This window comes from Marmota flaviventris, chromosome 4, assembly GCF_047511675.1.
Source record: "Marmota flaviventris isolate mMarFla1 chromosome 4, mMarFla1.hap1, whole genome shotgun sequence".
Taxonomy (NCBI): domain Eukaryota; kingdom Metazoa; phylum Chordata; class Mammalia; order Rodentia; family Sciuridae; genus Marmota; species Marmota flaviventris.
In genome coordinates this window covers 167214561-167226786 of record NC_092501.1, presented here as the reverse complement: position 1 = coordinate 167226786, position 12226 = coordinate 167214561, and the positions used below count along the sequence as shown (strand labels likewise).

At 60.6% G+C, this 12226-nt stretch overlaps 1 protein-coding gene across 2 annotated transcripts in view; it reads left to right on the top strand.

The window, feature by feature from the left end:
* Positions 1 to 12226, top strand: part of Rasa3 (RAS p21 protein activator 3) — a 77826-nt gene that overhangs the window by 27799 nt on the left and 37801 nt on the right. For both annotated transcript variants that reach the window (XM_027938797.2, XM_027938798.2), the window contains exons 3-4: positions 9295 to 9398; positions 11268 to 11362. In XM_027938797.2, coding sequence (XP_027794598.2) covers positions 9295 to 9398; positions 11268 to 11362 — 199 coding nt within the window. The remainder of the gene's footprint in view (positions 1 to 9294; positions 9399 to 11267; positions 11363 to 12226) is intronic.

Here is a 12226-nt window from a genome sequence, read left to right as displayed (position 1 = left end):
GTCTTCTGACAAGCTCCAGCCCAGGCGCCACTGAAGAGGCCTGTGCCTGGTGGCGGGAGCAGGTGGGGACAGAAAGTGGCAACAGGGAGGCCAGCGTGGCTGTGCAGGGGCTCAGAGCTCCGGCAGGAGACCTGGGCGGCCTGTCCGTCCTCCGTGTCAGCGGAGTGGGCCGCTGTCTGGTGGGCAGGCAGCCTGCCAAGCAGGCACTCCACGGGACCAGAGGAGCCGTCTGGAACCAGTGACTCCCCTTCAGCCCGAGTTCAGGGCTTGGGGTCTCAAAACAGCTGTTTTCCTTCTGAGAACATTTTTAGCAGCTGAATGTTGCCTGGCTGTTGACTTCCAAGTGGCAGCACCCTCCTCGTGGGCTGGAGGCTGTCCAGTGCTGGGCAGCGGCCGAGGCCTGGCCCCAGGCTGCTCCGTCACCCTGGCCCCTCCATCTGTGTATGCCCACCCCCTTCCATTGTTTTGACTGGGACCCTTAGGGCTGGTGGGGGTCTGGAGTCAGTCCAGGGCGAGCCTGGGGTTGGCGGTGAAGTGGCTGAGTCTCCAGGTAGAGAGGCAGGAGGGCGAGGAGCCTGCCCTGAGTTGCAGCCGGTTCATGCAGGAGACTTCCCTGCTGCCTGCACCTGGTGTGCCAGAGGCCCGAGGAGGGTGCACCCGGGACTTGCCTGGGTCCTGGCCAGGCTGGCTCCTCTCCAGACTGCTGAGGGGTCGGTGGGACTCGTCTCCGTCGGGGTCTACTCTCAGGTGAGGTGGAGAGGCAGGGCCCACTGTCTTCCAACATTTCGCAGAAATCATGGTTTCTGGCTTGGGGGCCCCAGAAGCTGCCTTTGGCACAGGAAAGGAGGCGTGCCCACGGCCAGGAGCAAGCAGTCCGCAGGCAGAGCCCCTCGCCGGCAGTCCACGTTCCCACTTCTTGGCTTTTGGCTGGGCAAGTGCTTCACAGAGCTCAGACAGACAGGCACAGGGCCCAGGCCCCAGGCACAGAGAGGGGTCGGCAGAACGGCCCCTGCCCCGCCGCCGGGCATTTGCTCCTCACGAGTTTGCAGCCTGGGAGGGCTGTGGTTCTCAGCCCCACTCCACATGGGCCCTGGCCAGAAGCCGGTTAGTGTCTGCTGTGGTTGAGCACCTCCAGCCCCCTCTTTCCATCACACACTAAGTCCCAAAGAGCAGGATTGGAAGGGAAAGAGCGCAGGTGTGCAGAGCCTTGAGTCGACCTGCAAAAGAAGCTCATGGCCCTTGGCGTCTGCAGCACCGAGGTCCAGTAACCCAGCTTGACATGTGGAAGCAGAAGCAGGACTCCAGGCTGAGCAGGCCAAGGCCGAAAGGAACGACCCTGCCGATTTGAAGAGTAGAGCTCCTAGAAGTGAAGGACAGCGTCTAGCTCCCTGGTGTACAGCTGACTACAGGAGGCCAAGGGAGATGGGAGGCCATTTGGAACCTTGCTCAGAGTCAGCAGGAGGCCCAGGGACGTGGAAGGTGGAGGACAGGGCGGTGGCAGCCCCACTGGTCTGGGCATCCCAGGAAGAGTGTACTAGGGCTAGCTCAGGGTCCCTGTGGCCTCAGCTTGGGGGCAGGCCCAGAGGCAGTGGGTCTCTGTGGAGGTGTCTGCTGGAGTCTAGGTGACAGGAGGGTGCCAGACCTGTGGGAGGCTGAGGAGCAGAGCTGAGGGCCTGGCCCTTGGAGGCCCTGGACACCTCACTCCTCCAGCACGATGCTCAGGAAGCCAGGGCTGCCCCTCCCGTGTGCCCACAAGCTCTCCCAGCTCAGCCTCTCCTTTAAGAGCCAATGCTCCGGACACTCCTCTGGCAAAGTCACTGTAGGAAGCCAAGGAGCCCATACTGTGCATCTGACCTGGCGAGAGCCCCAGAGCCCAGCCCTTCTACAAAGATGTGCCACAGACTCTCTCCACTGGCAAGGGAGAAGGCAGCCCCTGCCCTCTTCCTCACTCACAAAAGCTGCTTTCGGGGTCCACGTGCGCCAGGCCTTCCCCGTGGGATGGGCTGGCTGGTGCCCTGGGTGCATGGCCCTGTCGGTGGCTACAATGCGGTCCTAGGAAGCGTCCCCTTCTCCTTTTCCAGTGCGGGCCAGAGGCTGCCAGCTGCCCCCTCAAAGTCTGAGCTAAGAACTGCTGGAGCAGACTCCCCCAGGAGAACAAGCCCCTCTCCCCTGCCTTGTCCTGTCTCCAGGAAAGTGACTTTGGGAAGTTTCTGTGCCACTAAAAGACCTTCTCCTGCTGTAGAATGTGAACTTGTCACATTGCAAAGCTGGGTGCCCAGCCCTCCTATGGCAGCCTGTCACCATCCCCTCATACACCAGTGACTCTGTGACAGGAACGGGAGTCTGCTGAAAGCTCATAGGGCCCCAGGGGGACACCTGGCTTCCACCCCAGGGTGCTGCCCCCCAGGGCCTAGAGGGACAGCTGAAGGGCAGAGCAAGTCACACAAGCAAGTGAGCATCTACTGCAGGTTCCTCAGTCCTTGCAGGAACATTCCCCGAGTGTCTGCCTCTCGGTCTCCCCGCGTCCAGGTCAGGATGGGGATGCGGTTTGCACTCAGGGCTTGTGGTCCTGTGTGGCGCTGACACGGCTGCCTCTCCACAGGGTTCTGTGGTGAAGACGGCTCCTGCTCAGTGCGAGCCCTGGGTCCTGGTCTCTCTGTGGCCCCGCAGAGCCATCTGGGGCTGTGCAGAGACCCTGGCTCCCTGAGCTCTGCACCTGCTTCCTTCATGGTTACGTCTGGAGTGGCAGGCCCCAGAGCCCCCTCCCAGGCTGAGATTTCTCCAGAACTGATCTGGAAATCTAGACACAAAGGTCCGCCGGCAATTGTGCTCAGTAGTGGAGACCCGAGACATTTTCATTCTTTCTTTCCTATGTATATTCTACATCAAATTAGCAGTTAAGAAACAAAGTAGGCAGCCCTGTAGTGCTAACGAAGTTGGGCTGGTTGGTGCCCAAGCCTGTGGAGTCTGCAGGGAAGCGATCCAAGTGTCCCTCAGCCCTGGGGTACACCTCTTGTGGGGTCCCAAGAGGGCACATTCTGCCCAGACCAGAACATGCCCTCACTTGGGAAATATGCTTTGGTGTGGTGGGAAGATCTCTGCAGCTCCGAGTTTTAGGCAGGGCAGAGGTCATCTGGGTCAGAAGTTAAAGGGACAGTAGTCGGTGGTTTGGGAGACAGACCCCCTGGAGTTTTCGTAAAAGCACACTGTTGACTCAAAAATGCCAACTTTGAAATTGCCGGACGCTCCAGGTCACGTTCTCTCTCCTGAGGTTGACTTTTCTCTAACTCCCCACATTCGTGAGCTTGAATTCCACGAGCAGGGAGTGCCTGCTGCCCAGGGGTCACCATGCTGTGTGGCCTGCGGGCCCCTCCTGGATGTGGCTGGGATGCTGCTGCAGGTTCCCTTCCCTTGCAGGAGCCTCCAGGGTCCCTCCAGCCCTGGGCGGCTCCCTAGCCATGTCTTCCCAAGGGCCTGGTGGGGGTTCTGGAGTTCAGGGCATCGCCGTAGCATGTGGGGCCAGTGTCAGACTCTGGCTCCCCCAGAAACCCTTGCTTCAGCCACTTTGAGTGTCGTGCTTAAAGGATCCAGTTCAGTTTTAGTTGTGTCCTTAGCCAGGACTTCTGGGCACTGCTGCTACCAGTCCTGACGCCTCAGCCTCCTGGGTCAGTGGCAGGTGCCTCTAGGACCTAGAGGTCGGGCAGGACCACCCCAGCCAGCAGCTGCTCGGGCTGCTGTGCCTGTGGCCACACTATGCACAACCAGCCTGCTCTTCTCTAGTCTGGGGGTGGGTCTGAAGTTCACAGCCTGTGTGCACTTCAGGATAAAGCACCCCACCCGTGTCTTGGACTACGCCGTGGGGCCCGGCAGCTCCAGGTGTGCTGCAGGCTTCTGTGAGCTCTGGCCCAGGTGGGAAACGCCCCGCCCCGCCCCGCCACTCAGCCAACTGGCCTCTGGCCCCCACCCCAGGCCCAGGAGAGGGCGACTCCCTTCCCCTCTCTTGCTCAGGTTTGCTAGGTGGGACAGCGACCCCTGCAGTTCGTCACCTTCCTTTTGGAAGACTGAGAAACTTCCCTGGCTGGGGAGGCCCCCCCGAAGCTGCTGAGGACGGACAGGCAGTGAGTGGGGCTCAGGCTCGGCCACGGCTGAGGATCGGAGTTCTTGACAGGCTGAAGGGAAAGCTCACAGGTACAGGTGCTGTGCAGCCTGGGAGCTCCAAGGAGCGCTGGGACCCCAACTGAGGGACTCAGAGCAGACTTGCAGGACTCCTCAAGGCCCTCCTCCTGGGTCCCTGGGGTAGGTGCCAGGCTCCCTTGTGAACAGCCTCTCAGGACTCCTCTGTGCCTAGCACTTCCTTCCACCCCAGCCCATCTCTGGGGATGTTTGGATACAGCATTTGCTTTAATGAAATTCAAGTTCAGCTTTCAGTTCATGGCTTAGCCACATGCGTGCTTCATTAGCTGGATGCCCCGCCCTTGAGAACTAGGCTGGTGTCCTCTTACTATCCCTACCCAGCTGCCTCTGGAGCCAGAGGGGTCCTCATGCCCACTGCCCTGGGCCGGGGGTCAAGCAGGGTCCAGTGGGGCCTGCCTGCAGCCCCTCAGACCCTGGAGCACAGAGACACTCAGGGGAGACCCAGCCCTCCCCCTTGCCCAAGCCCTCAGGCCCAGATGTTGGGAAACGAAGGCAGGAGCTTGCGGCAGAGCAAGACACTGGGGACTCAGAACTTGTTCTTTTCTCATGACCAAGTGTCACTTGTCACGAGGCTCAAGCAGCCATGGTGGGGTGGGGCAGCGGTGGCCTCGCACAGATGTCGGGAAATGACTCAAGGAGAAGTTGGTGGTTTCTCTGTGAGTCCCAGTGAGGCCCTGTGTGACCCTCCCGGCCAAGCCCTGCTGGGCTCGGGGGATAAGGGAGGAGGGAGTCGGCTCAGGCAAGACCCAAATGAGAGGCCCACTGCTTCCTGCAAGTGTCTCTTTCTCTGTGGAAGTTTGTTCACTTGAAACTGTGCCGGCTCCTTCAGCGTCTCCCTCTGACCTGGCAGCCGGAGGGAGGGAACGCTGCTGCCCTCACACAGCGCACCTAAGAGGCCCCGGGTTCCAGTGGACGCTTCCTTTATTTGAAAAGAAGGCCCTGGAGCCCGAAGGCCGCAGGCCCAGCCTGTGGCTCCTTAATCATGCATTTGACTGGGTTGATCCAGAGGGACAAAGCCAGGCCTGTGCAGGAGACGCCCTGAGGCTGCCCTGGGACGGCACTGGGACCCTTGGAGGCTGTCAGAAAGGATCCCTTGTCTGCAGGGCAGCCTGGGCAGGACGAGGGTGGGGATGCCCTTGTGCTCGGTCATTTCCTTTCTCTTTTTGAATACATGCTGTAAATTCTGCAGTGGGAAGAGGTGGGCAGGGCTTCCCATGGAGGGGAGAATGGTGGAGCCTGTCACCTAGGCCCTGTCCCGGTCCTGGGCTGTGCAGCTGGGAGCCCGGTGGCCAGGTCCCTCCCCTCTGGCTCGTCCTCCCTGAGCAGGGGCCACAGTAGCACACCTAGTGTCCGCCAAGCCTGCAGAGGATGTGCTCTGGCTGCTCGGACCCTCCCCACCATGGAGCAGGAGCTGGCGCGGGAGGAGGCTGCTCTCAGGGCCGGCCATGGCACATGTGTCCTCGCACCTATGACAACATTGTTGTTAACAAGTCTGTGGTGTTTTTAGTTAAAAAAAGAAATTCCTCATGCTGTGAATTAGTGGTTTTGTCTTCAGCACAAGCTGAAAAGGTCCAGTGGGTCAATCCTGAGCATGAGAAGGCCCAGAGGGAGGGCGTGTAAAGAGGAAAGGAGATCTTACAGAGTGCCCAGGCTGTCACCTTCACCTTGGCTAAAACATTCCAACATGAGTGGCTTGCCTTCTGTCCCTGCACCAGTTTAGCAAGGTCGAAGCAGGTCCACCAGACTCCATGTGGGGCTGTAAGTGATGTCGGGGTGTCCTGCCACAGCTCTAGGCCCCCCGAGTAGGACGAGCATGTTCAAGGACCCTCTCTGCCTTGCTGCTCTGCTCCTGGCTGTGAGCAGCCTTGGGAGGCTGCACCTTGTCCTTTCTGTGTTGCCCAGTGCGTCTCCCCGCCCAGAGCTCCAGGGCAGGGCAGGACCTGGCAGCGTGAACATGTTCAGGAGATCTGTCCCCGCTTGGTCTTTGGCAGGGGCTTCTGGTGCTGCTGCAATAGTGGAGGGCCAAGCATGGGTGACCTGATGGGGCAGCTGCTCCGCCCCCAAGAGCTCCCACCTCCCCGGGGAGGGTGGTGTTCCCACAGCCCCAGCTGGAGAGATCAGCACACCTGCCTACCACCACCCCTGGATGGTGAGGAGCGGAGACTCGTTCTCAGAGTTTCCACCCTGAATCTCACTGCTCTCACGGGAAGGCCTGGGTGGACAACTGCATTCTGCATGGGCAGTTCAGGGACGTGTGGCCCCACTGCTTGCATTCCCGTAACCTGGGGGCTGGACGGGGCAGGAGGAAGCTCCTGGTACACAGGAGCTGGGACTCTGGCTCAGCAGGGCTTAAAGAAATTACTGGAAGGGTCTGGGTCTGCCTGTCCCTCCTGCCAATTTCCACAAAGCTTGGCTGGACATCATTCTGAAGGCAAAGGAGTCACTGGCCCACTGTGGGCAGAGTTGGGCACAGGCCACAGAGGGACAGCCCCTGGCTCAGGGCCTGCATGTGGATGGGACTTCCCGCAAGCCCAGACATGGTCTCCATCTGTTCCGTCCAGCCTGGTGGCCGCAGAGGAGGTCAATTCCAAGTGCTATGGACTCTGATTCCTGTAGCCTCCAGCGTGGTGCTGGGTGGCCCACAGCATGGTGCTGGGGTGGCCCTCAGCGTGGAGCTAGGGTGGCCCTCAGCGTGGTGCTGGGTGGCCCTCAGTGTGGTGCTGGGTGGCCCACAGCATGGTGCTGGGGTGGCCCTCAGCGTGGTGCTGGGGTGACCCTCAGTGTGGTGCTGGGGTGCTCTCAAGCATGGTGCTGTGTGGCCGACAGCGTGGTGCTGGGTGGCCCTTAGTGGGGTGCTGGGTGGTCTCCAGCATGGTGCTGTGTGGCCGACAGCATGGTACTAGGTGGCCCACAGCGTGGTGCTGGGAGACCCACAGTGTGGTGCTGGGTGGCCCTTAGCATGGTGCTGTGTGGCTGACAGCGTGGTACTAGGTGGCCCACAGCGTGGTGCTGGGAGACCCACAGTGTGGTGCTGGGTGGCCCTTAGCATGGTGCTGGGAGACCCACAGCGTGGTACTAGGTGGCCCACAGCGTGGTGCTGGGAGACCCACAGTGTGGTGCTGGGTGGCCCTTAGCATGGTGCTGGGGTGGTCTCCAGTCGGCTGCCTTGTCACCTGTGAAATTCTGGAGTCGGACGTATTCATAAAGGAGGGAGGTTTCTTTGAGCTCGGGGTTTTGGAGGTCCAAGGCCTAGGGCTGTGTCTGGAGGCCAACAGAGGCAGAGCGTGTGCCTGGCAGGAGACCAGAGTGTGACTGTGTGTGTGTGTGTGTGTGTGTGTGTGTGTGTGTGTCTCTTCAGGGCTTTCCCTGTAGCCAGCACTCACTCCTGGGGGATCCACCCTGAACCTTATCCAGTGTTTATTTGAGACAGGATCTGCCCTCTAATTTTCGATCCTTCTGCCTCAGCCTCCTGAGTGGGTGGTATGATGGTAGGAGCCATCATGCTCACGGCTCACATCCCAGATCCTACATTCCTTCCCAGGCCCTCTTGGGACATCACAGGTGGGTTCCATTTCCATCTCTGAACCCTTCAGTGGGGATTGAGCTCCAACACGTGGAGCCCTGGTGACACTTGGACATCATCCAAACCAGAGCTGCACGTGGCCCATGGCCACCTCCCAGGAAGCCCCCATGGAGGGACAGAAGTGGGGTCAGTCCTGGGCAGACCCTGGCAGGAGCATAGGCAGGCAGGGCATGTCAACGCTCCTGGTGGGGCCCTCAGCGTCTCCTTGGGCTGTGGATAGTCAGGAGCATTCCTGCAGGGACAGCCAAGTCGGGCCCAGGCCCGGGTGTCCCAGCAAGGCCCACAGCAGCCCTGTGGGCGGCGGTTAGGGCTGCCTGCTTGGGTTGCCCTCCAGCCCAGCAGCCTTGCCCGCCAGGTCAGCCGGGGTAGCCACAGCTGTCCATATTCCAGCTGCTAAAGTGTGGATCTGGGGCATCTCCCGGAGGCCGGATGCTAAGGGCTCGGTCCCCAGGGTGGGGATCTGGGAGGGGTGGGAACTTCAGAAGGGCCCTTTCTCCTCTCAGGGGATTGTCTCAGGTGTTTGTTAAACAAAGCTGACACACAGCTGCCCTGGGCCGTTATGACAGGGGCCTTGGACATGGCCCGAGTCACTTGGCTGACAGGGGGCCTCACATCTGTCACTCTGGCTGGGGGTCGGTGCAGGCCCTCATTCTCAGAGGCTCTGAGGGCCTGCCGAGAGCTAGCCAGCAGGGACAGAAAGACCCAGAGAGTGCTGAGGCTGGTGCTTAGTCCTTCTCATCACTCGGGCACTGGTGCCCCTGCAAGCTCCTCCTGCGGCTGGCCAAGGCCCGCAGAGCTGTGGTCTTCTGGTTCGGGCCTGAGTCCTAGACGTGCCTGACTCTGGGGTCACTCCTCATCTCAGGTGAGGCCTGTGTGTCTCCTGCAGCAGCCACCTGCCCCACACAGCCCCCAGGTTCCATCTCCCAGCCCAGAACAAGGAGGTCTGTTCAGTGAGAAAGCCCTGGCCTCTGTCCCTCCATCAGAGGCCCTCCTCATCTGAGGGCCGCTACGGCTGCGGGTGACTCAGGTTTGGGCTGCAGAGTCAGGGAGCTGCAGGGTAAGCAGGACCTCTCCCGTGAGAAGTGAGAGCCACCGCTCAGTGCACCCAGGACTGTGCACGGAACTCTCTGAGAGCAGCACCGCGTCCTCTTCGTGGGGAGTGAGTGCTGCAGCTTAGCAGCACGCGCAGCTCCCTGGCTCTGTGGAGCAGCATGAGGCAGAGCCCACACCAGCTCTCCCGTTTCCTGAACTCTCTCTCGCCAACTGTGGAAGTCCATGCTTGGCTCTGGGTGGCCTTGCAGAGTGGCTGGCCATTCCTCCAAGATGCTGGGCAAAGTGCCCACGGCGGGTCCCCTGTGAGGCTGCTTCGTGTCTCGTGGGACACCCAGTGCAGTTGTTCCTGTGGCTGTCACAGCAGACTGCAGTGAGGCTCCTACTGACAGCCAGTTGGTCTGTCCAGCACCAGCATGGACGCCACAGCATGACCCTGACCCTGTGTCTTTCCTCTGTTTGTCCAGCCCCTTTTATGGAGAAGACTTTTACTGTGAAATTCCTCGAAGTTTCCGTCATCTGTCATTCTACATTTTTGATAGAGATGTTTTCCGGAGGGATTCCATCATAGGTAGGTGCCTGGGTGGGTGTCCCTTCACTTTCCCTGCCCTTGCTGCTCGGGGTCTCATCTGGTGGAGGTGGGCAGGTCTGGTCTGCAGCCTTCCTGGTGGAGCTGGGTGGCCTGAGGGGAATGGCCTGCGGCTCATGGGCCTGGTTGGGCCTCCCTGTACACAGGTCCTGGGTGAGCTGAGTGGGCTGTGGGTCTGCAGGTCTGCCCTTCCCTAGACAGGGCTTCCACCCCACCTCTGGCTCAGATCCCAGGCCAGTGGGCAGCAGGGGAGCCCACCTCTGGGGTGTAGGCATTGTCACCCAGTGCTCCAGTACCTTCTAACAGCCACTGGCATGTGCAGACCAGACGGCCATGGCCCAGCCCTCACCCCCCACCAGAAGGGGCTGCTCTCCCCAGGGACTTGGAAGCTCCCGGAGATTGTGAGATGCCCCTGGTGCAGATGTTCTGAAGTGTGTCTCTGGCCCGGATGTCTTTCCTGAGGATAGGGACTTGGGCTCTGGGGGCTCTCTGAGGGCTCTGGGGTGCCCCGTGGGGCCTGGTGGGAAGGGCCAGGGCCTGGTCATGCCATGGCCCTGCGGTGCAGACTCTGGGGCTGAGAGGTGAGGTCGGATTTACAGAAGCACCCGAGGAGGGGCCGAAAAGGCAGCCTGCAGAACAAGACCTCACGACCCCCGGCAGCACACCCTTCCACCCGGTGCCGAGTGTCAGCCCTCAGTGCGGAGTTCCCACCTGCGTCAGCGCAGATCCTGGATCCCTGGCGCCTGGGCCGACACACGGCCCTGCAGGCACTGTCTGCACTTGTGTGCTTTGAGCCTGACTTGGTGTCCGGGGTGCCAGCAAGAAAAGGCGTGCCAAATAGGCTGCGCGTGTCTGGTTCCCAACTGGCCCCCAGTCTGCTGGGCCGCTGCAGTGCAGGGTGGTGCTGAGTTGCCCCTGCAGGCCAGCCCAGCAGCACCGGCGGCCCGGTGTCCCAGTGTGTCTTGGTTTCTGCAACAAATACCCCAGCCTGGAACTTTGTGGACCAAGAGGCAAGTCCTGCTCACAGTTCTGAGGCCAGAGGCCCTGTGGCCCCTGTGACATCACAACGCCGGAAAGGAGACCCTGAGCACAGGAGACCCAGCATGTGGAGGGTCCAGTGTGACACATTCCTGGGAAGCAGGGCCATTCCTGCAGGAGGGTCGTCCTGGAGGCCAGGCCACAGGGAGAGAGGCTCTCGGGCTCTTTCATAGCGAAGATGGGCACTGCTGTGTAAGTTACAGAACACACAGGCGTGTAAAATATGTGACCATGTCCCCGGCCTGTCTCAGCTCCTAAAAATGAACAAACACCACGGGATGTCAGATTCCAGAGGCACTCTCCTGAGCAGCCAATGGACCTCAGAGTCTGAATTTTTCCTTATTCCTGTGAGACCACATCATATCCCACGGAGGACAGAGGACAATTCTTGCAAGGGCCCTGTGGCCGCTGTAGAGGCAGGAGAGTGCCTCCCTGGTGGGTCAACATCACGGCCAGTCGTACAGCCCTGCCTGCAAGTGGGCTGTGTCCCTTCCAGGAGGACAGAGTACTGGCTGCGTGAGTGACAGGTGGCAGGGCAGGAGCTGCTCCAAGGTGTCCCGAGGCTGTGCCTGGAGTGGGGTGCGAGGCAGCGGCCTCCTCTGAGCTTGTGAGTGGAGTCAGCAGTAGGCCCGGGGCGAGGTGGCTGCCCCAGGGCCCTTCCTCTGGCACCTGGAAAGCTTCCCACACTGGTCGGCGCCTTCTGGGCCAGGCGTTTTAGGTATTTCCAGGGCTGTGTGCTCTGACGTGCAGGTGCCACACCCAAGCCCTGCCGAGGGCTGGGCGGCCAAGTGCCTCTTCTGCTGTGTGTTCCAGGGAAGGTGGCCATCCAGAAAGAGGACCTGCAGAAGTACCACAACAGGGACACCTGGTTCCAGCTGCAGCATGTGGACGCTGACTCGGAAGTGCAGGTGAGGTGGGGAAGTGGCCCAGAACCTGGCCGGGTGCCAGGTGGTGAGAAGAGACGTAGCTCCAGGCCTTCCCAGGGAGGAGTGATCAGCAAACACCATGTCCCCTGTTCACATGCAGGTTCTGAGCACAGGCTGATTTGCCAGTTCCTTTGGTTATCATCACACTTGTCGGGCAGATGGAAATGCTCTAAAAATCATAAAATAGCTGGGCACCAGCTGCCCGGTCCTTCCCTCTGCAGCACAGCTGCTCTCACACAAGTAAGGTGGCAGGTGGTATGGATGGGGGCCATGCTGCTGGGGTCAGATCCCTGAGGGCCCTCCTGAGCTGTGGACCAGGAGCAGCACAAAGGCCCATCACCACCAGCAGCCTGGTCCTGAGTTGCAGGGGTGTTTTGTCAGCCTGCATTGCTGTGGCCACGGTGTATGGCCAAGCCCGGTGCAGGCCAGCCAGGCTTGCTCAGAGCCCAGCTCCCACACCCAGGAGTGATGTGCAAGAGGGGGGTCACTGCAGGCTGGGTGCATGCATGTGGCTCAGCAGTGCTGGTTGCTGGTGTGATATGGGCTGTGGCCATCACTGCTGTTTTTATACCTGGGGAGTGGCATCATGAACAAAGTCCCTCACGTCCGTGTCCCGTGAGAACTTGTCCTGAGACTTCATTGGAAGCTACTGTGGTCAGCTGGCGAAGCTGAGTGCCACCCGTGCTGGCCTGCCTGCCTCACACCCCAGGGAACCTCTTCCTCAGCTGGGCTGTCTGGGCAAAGTGCAGAGATTCAAGGTCACAGGCCACTCAGACCCTGTGGCCAATGAGGGTTGGTCCACAAAGTTGATGGTGAGCCAGGCCTGGGGGGAGATGGGGTGTGAAC